General features: G+C 43.1%; 1 protein-coding gene across 1 annotated transcript in view; it reads right to left on the reverse strand.

Annotated features, from left to right (window-relative positions):
• Positions 1 to 14,625, reverse strand: part of BOLL (boule RNA binding protein) — a 927,996-nt gene that overhangs the window by 93,931 nt on the left and 819,440 nt on the right. Inside the window, exon 8 of the mRNA XM_086955429.1 lies at positions 215 to 262. Within this exon, the coding sequence (XP_086811555.1) occupies positions 215 to 262 (48 nt within the window). The remainder of the gene's footprint in view (positions 1 to 214; positions 263 to 14,625) is intronic.

Here is a 14,625-nt window from a genome sequence, read left to right on the forward strand (position 1 = left end):
TTACATCCAATGCCTAATTTGGAAAGTCACAGACTTGGGGAAATCTGATCATAATTCTGAACGTGAGTGCCAATTTACAGGTTATTTTATTACTATATTTCCCCCCCAAAAAAACAACATTACAAATTGAGTACTTTAAGAGCCTTGTAAAAAATATTCACTTTTAAATCAGAGTGCAATATATGAGACGGAAAGTTAGTAAATATACATTTACCTGTGGAGCTCCCCATTGCCAATGTGCGGGAATACCCTGAGATGATGCCTATCGATAAAAATTGTTAGTCATATGAGTTTTTTTCCCTTCCAACCTATTTAGTGTACATGAGAAACAATACAAATAAAGGTTAACATCGAACATGTTGTATGGTATGCTAAATAAAAAACTAGTTACTTACCTGTACACTATGGTTCACCAGTATTATCTTTCATAGATTCACATGCTTGTATCTTCCCCCTCGTCATGGTGGGAGTCTCACGGTAACAGAATGACAAAAGAAGTACCTAGAGAAAAACTGCATAGAAAATCCCATAGGAAATGACATCGTTTGGTAACCAGACCTCCTTATTGTTTGGTCCAAAACTCAGCCAATCAGCAGAAAGCCCTGACATCACACTACCCAGCAGAGCTCTCCTACCTCAGATTTCCAGCCCCAAGTGAGAGACATGGATATATCCGGAGGTAAAATGTTCTACCTGAGAAACGGGGAGGTGGGCGGACGCATGTGAATCTATGAAAGATAATACTGGAGAGCCATAGTGTACAGGTACGTAACTCGTTTTTTTCTCCAGTATTGAATCTTTCATAGATTTACATGCTTGTATCAGAGTAGCAAGTAGTACATATATCTCAAAGCGTTTCCAGGATAGAACCCTAAGATCTCTGGGCTCTGCTCCTAAACCTTGTGATGTATAAACTTTCTAACACCATCAAGTATTAATAAATAGTCTTTGCTAACCATGAAGGGGAAATGCAGCATACAGAGAACAGGTCTAATATAGTGGATAATCCAAACATATATCCATAAACCTCTCTATCTATATATATACACATGTATACTTTGACAAAGAAGCATATAGTTTGACACAAAAAATACCTTATTGAAATAAACGACGAAGAACTGCTTGTCCCACTGCTGTGACCTCCTTCCACGCAGTATCTAGAAAATAGTGTCTAGTAAAAGTGTGTGCACTCTTCCAAGTCGCTGCTCTGCAGATGTCTGGAAGTGAGACCTGCAACAAGGCCGTTGAGGTCGCCATCTTCCTGGTGGCACTTTGGAACGCAGGGGTTTCCCAGCCTTCTCGTGACACTGGAGAATGGCCGATGCAATCCATCTTGAGATACTTGATCTGGATAAAGCTAGACCTTTCCTCTGTCCAGAAAAGGCTACAAACAACTGCTTTGTTTTTCTAAACTATTTTGCTCTGTCGATGTAGAACTTTAAACATGGTTTAATGTCTAGAGAGTGTAGGGCTCTCTCCGCTTCTGTCGAAGGATTTCCGAAAAATGTAGGTAACACTACAGGTTCATTTAGATGAAAGATTGTAGGAACTTTAGCAATGAATTTTGGGTTTGTCCTCAGTATTACTTTGTCTTGTCCAAACTGAAGGAATGGTTCTACAATTGAGAAAGCTTGAATCTTGCTAACCCTCCTTGCAGATGTGAGGACCAACAGCAAAGCTGTCTTCCACGAACTGAACTGTAAATCTGCTTTGTGCAACGGTTCAAATGGAGGCTTCATGAGCAGTGATAGAACTGTATTAAGGTGCCAAGGGACCAGAGGATGTTGAATTGGAGGAAACACTCAAAAAAGTCATTTGAGAAATTCTTTAACTACTCTTTGTGACCAGAGCGATGGTTGATTTGGAACTCTTCTATATCTTGAAATTCTTGCCAAGTGTAGGGGTGTAGAGCCTGAGATGCACACCACTGGCAAAATCTCTTCCATTTTGCTGTATGTTCTGTTTGTTGAAATTGCCCGAGATTGAGAAAGTATGTCCCGGCATTCCTGAGAGATGTTTAGAGATCGGAATTCATGTTTGCAGGGAAGTGGAATTCCTATAACCCGAAGCCCAGGACATATTGTTTGGGATCAAGGGCAACAAGTTTTAATGTGCATTTTGTCCTTGGGACAAGCAGGCCCAACCCCCTGAAGCACCGACCCTTTGGCTGCCAGTTTGCAGTACCACATTAAGGATCAAAGAAGGGAACTGCTTGCAGTTAAGTTAATATTTGTGTGCATATGTTAATGCTGTTCAAACTTGTATTTATGGTTCAATAATTGAGAGCCTTTATTATTAGGCTGAGCGCTCTCAGTAAATGTAAGTTCTGACTGCACTACTGACAGTGGTTCCAGTATAAAAATGTGTACATATGGTTTCAAAGTTTAGCAATATGAGGCTATGCATAATTCTCCCAGAATGCTCTCTGATTAGATGCAAATATTTGCAGACGCTTAAAAGCAAGATTAATGATTCTTTGCTTTCAATATAAAATGTCCCTAAAAAATGAAAGTAGGAAAACATTTTTTTTGCTCAACAACTGTAAAATTTCAGGTACCATTTCTTTGTAGCATCATTTAGTAAAATGTGTTGCTGCATGCTAGTATTTCCCCAAAATATTCATATTAGAAAATCAGTGTAACCAGTTTCAATAAGATGTTGGGAACATAATAATAAACAAGCATTGGCAAAGCCAGTTGTTGTACATTGATTCTTCATGTAATATGGTTGTCTGTAGTCTTAGTCCTTTCTTAGTGTTCTCTCATTCTCTGTCTACCACAATGCCTATATATGTTCTTGAGAGCAAGGACAAAAGTATACAACGGAGATCAAAGGTCCCAAATGGGACTCAGGACAGTTAGTCCACAACGGGGACAAAGGTCCCAGGTGAGATTCTGGACAATAGGTCCCAGATGTGACTCTGGACAGTAAGTCTCAGGTGAGTCTCTGGACAGTAAGTCCACAACGGGGGACAAAGGTCCCTGGAGAGACTCTGGACAGTAAGCCTCAGGTGAGTCTCTGGACAGTAAGTTCACAACGGGGGACAAAGGTCCCTGGAGAGACTCTGGACGGTAAGTCCCAGGTGAGTCTCTGGACAGTAAGTCCACAACAGGGGGAAAAGTCCAAGGTGAGACTCTGGACAGTAAGTCCCAAGTGATTCTCTGGACTGTAAGACCACAACGGGGACAAAGAACCCAGGATTGTTACTGGGAGAGGTCGAAGTATATCAAAGGACAAAGATTCTAACATCTAAACAGGAGAGGGCAAACGTTGTCAATACATTTTGAATTCTTTAAGGAGAAGTGAAGGAGTCCGGAATAGTGGCGTGGAGTCTAGAGACTCCGAAACAGAAACAGTGAGTTCTGAACTGGGTCGGTGAACAATGTAGAGTCTAAAATCTGTGTTCAGGACTGAGAATGTACAGGATAATGGCTGTAAGTGTGGTGACTACAAAACTTAAAGAAAAAGATCTGAAATGGGACAGTGAGTCCAGAAGCAAGTCAAGGAATCTAGGAGAGGATTGAGCGTCTGAGCGATTGTGACTGAGAAGTTTCCAGTTGAATTAAGAAGAAGGTTTGGAGTCCCAGAACCTTGAGGAAAATTGTGACAGTGGGGCTTACAGAAGTACCAGGACTAAGGTCCCAGATTCACGACAGAGAGTTGTGACAGAAAGGTTCTGAGAGGAACCAGGACTAGAGTTTGTCCCACAACAAATGTTGTGTGTGAGTTGTGTCTAGTTGTTAGGCAACTCATCAGCTTGTCTATGAGGGGGCTATGTGGTGTGTGGTCACCCCTGTTTGGTTGTGTTGTAGGTGATTAAGTCACCAAGTGCGTTGGTAAATGGTGCATGCATAAGGTATGAGAGTGCTCATACTAGATCAACACCAGGTACACGATGACAGTTTCAAAGTTACTTATGAGACTTGACTGGTCTTGCCTGCTGCAGGTCACGATACTTGTGTCAATGGTTGGGTTGACTTGTTGATAATGGTAGAGGACAACCTTCATGGAGCCACATAGAGCTACATAGAGCGAACTTTGAACCAGTTTCATATTAGTAATTACTTCGGGTGAGGGACCGCTCACCGGTGTTCAGGTTCTTTCCCTTTGTTTGTTTATCCATAGTAATTTCCCATACGGGTACTCTTTTTATGGGGACAAGTGTGGACAGTTACTGTCTCAATCCAGTTTGTTCTTGCATTTAAGGGAAGATGCACAGTTTGCAAGGGTGATAAACGTTTACTTAGGGGAGGTTGTATGAGCGATTCCCTCTTCATCCAGTTTCAAGGGTCTGTTCTCCTTTTGTTTTCTTCATGGAGAGGTTGTTCTGACATTCAGTGCCTTATTCTAGTTTTAAGAGCCAATACCCCTGATGTACTCTATCTAGGAGAGCTTATATAATCTTACCTGGTGTGTTTAACCTATTGTGTGTTTTGGGGGTCATTGAGGAAAGTGTTTTGAGAGCTGTTGTGGCTGTACTTTCCTAGGGTGGTGTCTTTTACCCAATGGTGTACCCTTCTTTGGCGAGGGTGTGGGGCCTGTTGGTACCCATGGTATACCCTATGTAGGGTATGTTGTAGTTTCAGTTCCAGGGTGTGAACTTGTGTGTTTTGGGGGTCATTGTGGAAAGAGTAAGAAGAGCTGTTGTGGCTGTACTTTCCTAAGGTGTTTTGGGGGTCATTGTGGAAAGTGTAAGAAGAGCTGTTGTGGCTGTACTTTCCTAGGGCGGTGTCTTTTACCCAATGGTGTACCCTTCTTTGGGGAGGGTGTGGGGCCTGTCAGTACCCATGGTATACCCTTTGTAGGGTATGTTGTAGTTTTAGTTCCAGGGTGTGAACTTGTGTGTTTTGGGGGTCATTGTGGAAAGTGTAAGAAGAGCTGTTGTGGCTGTACTTGCCTAGGGCGGTGTTTTTTTTTTTACCCAATGGTGTACCCTTCTTTGGGGAGGGTGTGGGCCAGTCAGTACCCATGGTCTACCCTATGTTGTGCTGACGTTCGGTGCCTCATTCTTGTTTTAAGGGTCAATACCCCTGATGTACCCTATCTAGGAGAGCTTATATAATTTTCCCTGGTTTGTTTAACTTATTGTGTGTTTTGGGGGTCAGTGTGGAAAGTGTACCTACCCTTTGGTGTACCCGTGTTTGGGGAGGTTGTGGGCGTGAACACCTTTCCTTGTTGCGTTGATTTTCATTAATCTAAACCATGTTTTGGTTTCACCAAGGGAGGGGGATGGAGTGTGTAGTACAAATGTCTATTATCTTATTGTATTTCCGTTCATGTTAGTGATATTTCTGATACCTCGTGTGGTACTTAATTAGATATGTGTATCTCGTTTTTGTACTACATGGGGTAGGTGTTGTAATCTCTGTTTTTGCTCTATTTCATTTCTTTTCTATAAAGGAGGGAGATGTGTTGTACATTGATTCTTCATGTAATATGGTTGTCTGTAGTCTTAGTCCTTTCTTAGTGTTCTCTCATTCTCTGTCTACCACAATGTCTATGTATGTTCTTACTTCCACCTGAGAATTCTACTAGTGTCAGTTGATGGTCTGGTCAGCTAGCGAGGTTTTGTACTCAGCTGTGTCCTGCAATAAATCTACATGTAATCAACTAGAAGTATCATGTCATCTATCTCCATCTTACTTACAACACCAGTAGGTCTGTAATAGTGGTCAGCTTTTTAGCTTTGGCCATGCGTGACTTGTTGTGGTAAAACCTTATTGATGTGAGAACTGCCGGACCCTCACCATTATACCAAACATTGGCATAAGCAAAAATTGCTTTTGGTCTATAAAAAAAGCACACACTTCCACGTTAGTTACTGGCACTGAACAAAACTACTTTGTGCGCCGATATGCTCCTTATGAAAGAGCATAATGCTGTCACACACGTGAAGCCAGCCGATACAGAGAGAGAATTTTGATAAACACTAAAGGTCATGGTTAACACCAGACCAAATTAGGGGCCCAATAATTAAAGAAAGTCTGAAAACTCACCCTTGGTTTATGTCCTTGCATTAAGGGCAGCTATATGGCTTTCGTGAATTCACAAGAATTTACAGCAGTAGGGCAAGAAATAGTACTCCTAGAAAATATTTGTGAACTGCATTTTAGCATGATTAAATATGCATGTGTAGATTTGCTCATGCGAAAACCTGAGTGTTTGCCAGTTTATTTTCCCTCCAACCACTTTTTTCCCAACTCTGGAAGAAGGTTTACGTCTGCCATTGTCAGGAGTAAATTTCCAACATTTCTCAGTATTGGAAAAAACTAGAGAAGAGTTGTTGAAAACCCTTAAAACATGCAAGTTAGTAGGTTTGCACAGACTCAAAAGGACATTCCACCCCTGGAACTATTGTTTACCACTACCTTCAGTCCCAGTATGTAGATCTGCGGAAACGTAGCAACATAAAGGGATAACTAGTATTCAAACACTACTATGGTATGAGCCCTGGCATAATCAGAGAGGCTATATAAGAGCTCTTTTATAATGAGATTGCTGCCATAATTTGTCGTTGCACAACATAGCACCAAAGGGACAAGTGGATTTTGTTACAGGACAAGTAGATTTATGAAGCAACCTTCCCCATGGACAAGTAGATATTTTAAAAACTTCCACACCCCTGAATGTTTGTGAGATGTCAAATTTGGGTGGAGAATTTGTCCCTTGTTCACAGAAATCAGATCCTGTGATATTGGAAACTGAATCCTGGGAGCTATTTAAAGATGGAGAAGCTCTGAGAACCAAGCAAGACTCGGCCAAGCTGGGGCTATCAGGATTAAGTGGCATGGCTCTGATCTCATTTTCCGAAGTACTCTCGATATCAGAGGGAATGGAGGTAATGCATAAGCGAACATTCCTGTCCAAAGTAGGAGCAGCGCATTGCCCCATGATCCAGCCTGCAGGAACCTGCTTGCGAAATGTTCGCATTTTGAGTTGTTCTGGTCTGCGAACAAATCTAACGTTGGCGTGCCCCACTGAGAAAACACTCTTAAGAGTTGATTTTGAGCTAGCTCCCACTCGTGAGACACACTGGCTGATCTGCTCAGAATATCTGCCCTTGTGTTGTTTATCCCTGGAATGTGCTGTACCTGAATGGAGATGTTGTGAAGCAGTAGCCATCTCCAAATGTGTTGTGCCTGTGCCGACAGCAGCTTTGATCTTGTGACCCTTGTTTCAAGAGATAGAACATTGTTGTTGTACTGTCTGTTCTTATCATAACTGTAGAATCGTGTATTCTGGGGAGAAAAGCTTTTAAACCCAGGAACACTGCTTTCAGTTCCAACATGTTGATATGTAGTTGAGCTTCTTGCTTGGACCAAAGACCTGGGATTTCGAGGTCCTGGAGATGTTCCCCCCAAACTTGAAGCGAACCATCTGACATCATTGCGTAACTGGGACGTTGGGGCTCGAATAGTAGACCTTGTATTAAATGTTTTCTGATCTTCCACCGTGACAGAGCTTGTCAGATTTGAGGAGATATGGAGATCCGATCGTCGAAAGACCCCTTCGATTGAATCCACTGCTCGTCGAGGAGTTCCTGCAAAGGTCTCATATGCAGACGGCAATTTGGTGTCAATGGGATACAAGAAGACATCATCCCCAACAAGGACTTGTATATTCTCACTGAAGTGTACTTTTTTGACTGTAGTGTTGATGCCAGGTTTAAAATTTTTGAATCCGCTTCTCTGACGGAAAGGCTTTCGCTTCTCTTTTGTGAAGCAGCGCCCCTAAAAATTGAAGGGATTGCGAAGGCACTTGGGAAGACTTTTCCAGGTTGACTTGTAAGCCCAGGCAATGAAAAAGATCCATGCAGCATTTTAGAGAGATCTGGAATTCCTTGTAAGATGATCCTTTTATAAGCCAATCGTCCAGATATGGGAAGATTTGGTGCCCTTGAAGTCTCAGGTGAGCAGCCACTTGCGCCATGCACTTTGTAAAGACCCTTGCAGCTGATTTTAGTCCAAAAGGCAGCATTTTGCATTGGTAGTGGCGCCCTTCCACTACAAAACGCAGACACTTTCTATGCCTTACATAAATCGGAATTTGGAAATAAGCATCTAAGGGCCATATGTATCAACATCTCCATTTGCGATTCTCAAATAGCGATTTTTTGCGAATCTCTATTTGAGAATCGCAAAATGCTATGTATGTAGGATTTGCAATAAATTTTGCGAATCCTACATATCCCTTAATTGCGAATCTCAAATTGCGATTCGCAATTAAGGAATACCTCCCCATTCATTCCTATGGGCCTAGAGGCCCATAGGAATGAATGGGAAGACATTCTCAATTTGCGATTTGCAAGTAGAGAATCGCAAATTGAGAATGCAATTTCAAGGGTGCAGGGGTGTCAAAAGGACACCCTGTTGCACCCCTGAAATAAGCATGGGTGCACATGTGGCGCACATACATGCCCTTAGGGCATGTATGTGCTTCACATAGCACTTTGAAAAATGCAAAAAAGTGCATTTTTCAAAGAAATCGCAAATTACCACCAACTTGAAGTTGGTGGTAATTTGCGATTCCTTAAGGCCAAATTGCACTTTTATGGTGCTTCTTACATTGCATTTAAGGAATCGCAAAATTTGCGATTCCTTAAATGCAATCGCAAATAAGGAATCGCAAATTTTACGATTCCTTATTTTGCAAGCAAATTTGCCTCACACATACCATTTGGCAAAATTGCAATCGCAAATGCCGAAATTCTGTGAATTTCGGCGTTTGCGAATGCCATTCTGCTTGATACATATGGCCCTAAGAATTCTAGGGATGCCATGAAATCTTTTTTGCGTAGAAGTAAGAGAATCTCCTGAAGTGAGAGCATGCGGAACGGAATTTTCTTGATGAATTGGTTCAGATCCCTCAGGTCCATTACCTGCCTTTATTTTGATGTTTGTTTTTTCTTTATAAGAAAGAAATGTGAGTAAAATCCTTTCCCTTGCTGAGGAAACAGAACTTCCTCAATAGCCTCTTTTCCTATTAGAGATAATACTTCTGCTTTGAGAGCTGATAGATGTTGCTGCTGTCTAAAGACAGGAGGTGGATTTGGGGGCCTCTGTACAAATTCCAGGGTATGGCCTTGGTGAATTATATCCAGTACCCATCTGTCTGTTGTTATCGACAGCCCCGTTGTCGAGGTCTGACCAAGTGGAGGGCGCCTTGATGAAGTCACTGCTGTCTATTAGTTTGCTGTGCTTTTCCCCTCGCGGCATTCTTTCCTCTGGATTGCTGATGGTAAGAGGGATTTGAGGAACAATATTGCTGGTTACTGGAATATTGAAGATAACCTTGCTAACTGTATGGCTGGTACCTGTTGGACTGGTACGAAGATCTTTGGCTGAATTGGCCTTTAGATCCTCTCTTCCGAAAGGACTGGAATCTGCCCTGTTGAAGAGACACCAGCGCCCGCGCTGTGTCCGTATCCACCTTCATTCCTTGGAGAGCATCATCGATATGTTTACCGAAGAGATTCTCTCCGTCGAAAGGCATGTCAACGATTTTCGCCTGTACCTCCGGTCTAAAAGAAGTGGCCATCAGCCAACCTTGTCTTCTGAGAGCCATTGCTCCCGCCATTTGACGAAACGCCACTGAAGAGATGTCCATAGCAATATCAATAGATTCGGAGGCCGCCCTAACTCCATCCTGTAAAATAGCTGCTGCTTCCTCTTTTTTATCCACTGGAAGATGAGCCAACAATGCCGCTAAATCGGACCATATCTGTTTGTTATAACGACTGATGAGAGCCATAGCATTTGCCGGTTTGATGGAAGACACTGCCATTACTGGAAAACGCTTCCCTGCTCCATTCGGCTTCCTTCCTTGTCAGGGGGAGCTACAGATGTTGAGACAGGATTTTTAGATTGTCTCTGTCCTGCCTGCATTACCACCGATTCTGGACGTGGATGCCCAATCAAACACGCAGGCGAAGATTCTAGCGCCCGGTATTTCTTCTCTATCCTAGGCACCAAAGCCACCAAAGATGCTGGTACTTTCAAGATTTTCAAACCTTCATCCCAGATATGTTGGATGATTGGGATTGATCTTACCGATTTCCTCCAATCCTCCTTGAAATCATATAGGAAACATTATGTTTAATGTACTGGTAGCTGGAGCTAAAACCTTTTAGCTGCTTTCTTCATAATATCATGGAATTCTCCAATGTCCTGTGGATGAGAGTTCGCTGGTGAAGGTGAAAGCGAAGGAGTTGTGGGCAAAGTGTATTCATCCCATTCAACACCCACTGGAGTATCTTGAAGAAGTTCTCCTTCATCAGGCTGGTCTTCTCCATCACTCCCCGTAAAGGCATCCCGTATTGTGACAACTGGAGGAGATTGCAATTTTTGCACCGTAGGCGTAGGCTGAACTACTGCCACCTGGGCAGGTGTGACTGGAGCATTTGCAGTAGGAGCATTAGCTTCCGGAAAACGATGATAATAGTTGTTAATCGTGTGACGTAAATCAGTCACCATAGAGACAGGCATTGAGATGGATTCTTCCCTCTCCTCAGTATGTGGTTCTTCTTCCTCCTCATAGTCATATGATTTTTTAAATGACTCATATCTCTTAGATTTTGCCTCAGGACGATCCTTAAAAGAATAAACCTCTTGAACCTTCTGGCATTCCTCCTCATCAGTCTTCTGACTTTTAATCTGAAATTGAGACGGACTGTAAGCCACTCCTGAAGATTCCTCGTCACCGACTCCTGCAGTTCTGGTAAATTTGACGAGGGAAGCAGAGAAATTTTTGTCCACGCTTTGATCTCAAAGGATTTCTTAACCGTCGATGAGTTCGTCGACAATTGGAAAGATCTGATAGAGTCCATAGTCTTCGACTTCTGTGATTTGAAAGTCGTTGTCGACGGAGCCCCCATCAACAAAGCTCCTGTCATCGATGAAGTCGTCGACGGATCTGCCGTCGACTGAGTAGTCATCAACGAGATCGTCGTTGCTAGGATCGTCGATGAGGATGCTGCTCTCCCCGTCGACGGAGTCGTGGTCATCGACGGTGTAGTCTTGGTCACTCCCGGTGACGCCGCAGTCGTTGTTGAGATCGTCGTCGTCGACACTGTTGTCGTCAACAGTGTCGACGACGTCTTCACAGATACTAGCCGTGGAGGCACCACAGTCTTCGTTGACGGAGCAGAAGACACTACCCTCGAAACTGAGGATTTCTTCAGAGGAGTCTGAGGGAAAGAAGATGAAGATGTCTATTTTCCCTTAGTTTTTTGTTTTTTAGGATCCACTTATTCTTCTGAAGTGGAAGACGTCCTCGTTTTTGAAAGACTGGCTCGTGGATTCTTCCTCTGAATAAGAGGTGGCCTTCATCTTCTGAAGCCACAACAGAAGAGGTGCCTCTCTATCACTCAAAGTTTTAGCTGAAAAGGTTCTGCAGTGTTTGCAGTCCTTAGTCACATGCTTGGGATGAAGACAATATAAGCAGTCTTTATGTGGATCTTCAGAATAAAGTCTAGCTTTTCCACAAGATCTGCAGGGCCTGAAAAGCCTCTTTTTAGAGCTTTCAGCCATATTAAGATACTAGATGAAGCACAGTACATTAAATCCAGAAGGAAACTTGTCAGTTGAAAAGGTCAAAAGTTCACTCAGGAACAGAACTGAGCAAAGCTCAGGGAGACTCCTCACACGAAGGCGGTTGGGAATCTGAGGTAGGGGATCTCTGCTGGGGATTGTGATGTCAGGGTTTTCTGCTGATTGGCTGAGTTTTGGACCAAACAATAAGGAGGTCTGGTTACCAAATTATGTCATTCCCTATGGGATTTTCTATGCAGTTTTTCTCTATGGTACTGCTATGGTCATTCTGTTACCGTGAGACTCCCACCATGATGACGGGGGAGATACAAGCATGTGAATCTATGAAAGATTCAATACTGGAGAATTGGTGGGCATTAAAAGCAAGGAGGATTTCAATCTTAATAAGAGTTACAGTCAGGTTATATTATAAATAATTAATAATGGATCTCAAATTCTGGGATATGCAGGCATCAAATTCTGGGATATAAAGACAAATCAACACAAATATATTAACCGTTTCACAACATTCCATTTTAAAATCTTTAATAACTCATATGTTCAATACGACTTTTGAATGGAATCAGATCATTTTGATAGCATCAGTTTTGTAAAAATAGCTTTCAGGAAAGCTATCCAAGCAACTATATAAAAGGAGCCATATGATATAATTGACAATTAGGTCTATACATACTTGTTACTGCTAAAAATATTTTCACCTGAATAAAGGCATGTTTGTATAATCAGACGTTATGTTACTGCATGAATTTAACTATTTGTATAGTTGGCACCACTCTAGTAGCATAAAATGGGACATCAGGAAACGCCTTCTTCTCAACTTATTCCCCAACCCAGAGAAGCTATGAAACATTATGCTGAAGCTACAACTGGCATATGTAGATTGACAGAAGGCCAGTATTGGTGTGGAATGATCAAAATGAAAAACTTACTTACCTTCAATAAGGGTTGTGGGTCTTAACTCTTACTGCAGATTCTCACCTTAGAACACTTCCCAGGCACCAGACCAGATCTGTAATATTTTCATAACAGTGCTCCTAGTAGCACAGTGCTGCTTCGCATTAGCTCTGTATCACCCCTCAAGTGACAGAGCAGAGCCACATATACGATCCACCACTGTGTGAAGATGTAGGTTTCTTTTTTTCCCCCTTTTTGCACCCTCAGACTCAGAGGGTGAACAAAAGTTGGCACCAGAGTGCAGAATATTAAATTGGGACCATTTTAGGTGTTAAAATTAGGTCACTCAACAGAACGTCAGTGGGGAATCTGGGGCTAGACAGAGTATAAAACAGAAAGAGTGCCACCAAAGGCAAATAACTTGTTCTACTGAGGTGGGGGGTTTGTGGAGTGGACTCATACCAAAAAGTCCTGCAGAATCAAGAAGGGCAATATGCTCCTACCGCTGGACCTGGCTATCAAGGTAGTAGCGATTCATGAACATACGCACTGATGTCCATGTCGCAGCCTTGCAGATGTGAGTTAATGCATTGGTAATAGCCTTATCTCTAGTGGAATGGACTTTCAGACCATCCCCGGTTGCTTCTTGGCCACTGCTTAGCAGATCTTGATGCAGAGGACTATCCAACTCGTTAGTGCCCTCTTCTGCACATTCTTCCACTTCTTCGCCACAGGGAACCCCACAAAAAGCCAATCCTTCACACGGTGTTCCTTGGTATGATCAATGTGAAAGCCTAAACACCTTTGGGGGATCTCTTCTCCTCTTTCAGGGGGCGAGGGGAAACAAAGAATGCTGGTAGAGTGATGGGTTACCCAACTTGAAAGGGAGACATGACTTTTGGCAAGAATGCTGTCCCATCACTCACCACCAATGGTTGGTCCGGTACACGAAGAAAGGCTGAAAGGACTGACAAATACCCTTTGATAGTAGCCTCTTCAACGCCTTGCTGGGCCGAAGATAAAACCATAAATGACGTCCAACAGTTTTGTTTGTAAAGGATCAATCTTAAGAATTTCACACCAGGTCACAAATTTGTCCTAGTGCCCGTCATGAATGGATTATGTCAAAGGGAACCTGGCAGCGAGGATGACATCTACCTCCGCAGACAGCAGATCAAATGCCGTTGCTCAATCTCCACACATGTAGGTGTAGATTGCGCAGATTCTGGTAGAGGATCATACTCTGTTGCTGCGACAGAAGAGCCTCATAAGTAGTAGCCTGATCAGAGGACAGATGTTCATACATACAAGTTCCGGGCACTACACTCTTGTGGCCAGCCAATAGCCCCTACGATGATTTGGGCCTGGTCATTCTTGATTTTTTTCAAAACTTGAGGCAGGAAAGGCAGGGCAGGAAGGCATGCAGGAGTGTGTTCTGTTCAAACTGTAAAGCATTTAGTCACACCAAGCGCTCTTGGCAGCGCCAAAAAGATCTAGTCAAGGCTGTCCGAAATGAAGATGCCTGTGCCACCTCAGTTTCTAGATGCTACTTGTGATTGCCAGACACTGCCTACTCATCTAGTCTGGCATTCAGGGACTCTACCAAGTGGTTTGCCATAAGGGGAAATGGCCTGGTGCTCCAACCAACTCTAAAGACATGGAGCCTCCTGGAACAGGACACCCACTATGTCCAACTTGTTGCAATACCAAATGGCGGTGGTTTTATCCCCGAGAATCTGCACCAGCCTCACCCTGATGGATGAAAGGAAGAACTTCTGAGCCCAAAAATTGGCCAGAGACTAAAGACTGATATGGAGCTGCTCGTCCATCGAGGCCCTAGGCTTCTGATCTCCAACTCGTCCAAATGACCTTCCCAGCCCATCAGGGAGGCATCTGTCACCACTACCAGCTCCAAGTGGAGAAGAGAGAGGAGCCTGCTGCTGGACCAATTGCATTTGATCAGCCTCCACTGTAGATTGTGAGCCACCTTCTGTGAGATGTGGATGATATTTATCAGATTGCATTGATGCAGGGCCCACTGGAACTTCAGATTCCATGTGCACAGCTGACAAGGAGAATACAGAAGTTAAATAGGCAAAGAAGCCTTAATGCTGCTCTGACTGAGATTCGGGACAGAAGCTGAAACATCAGGATCATAACCCAAATATCCTGGACTCATTTT

The sequence above is a fragment of the Lissotriton vulgaris genome, chromosome 2_1 (genome assembly GCF_964263255.1).
Source record: "Lissotriton vulgaris chromosome 2_1, aLisVul1.2, whole genome shotgun sequence".
NCBI classification, from domain to species: Eukaryota; Metazoa; Chordata; class Amphibia; order Caudata; family Salamandridae; genus Lissotriton; species Lissotriton vulgaris.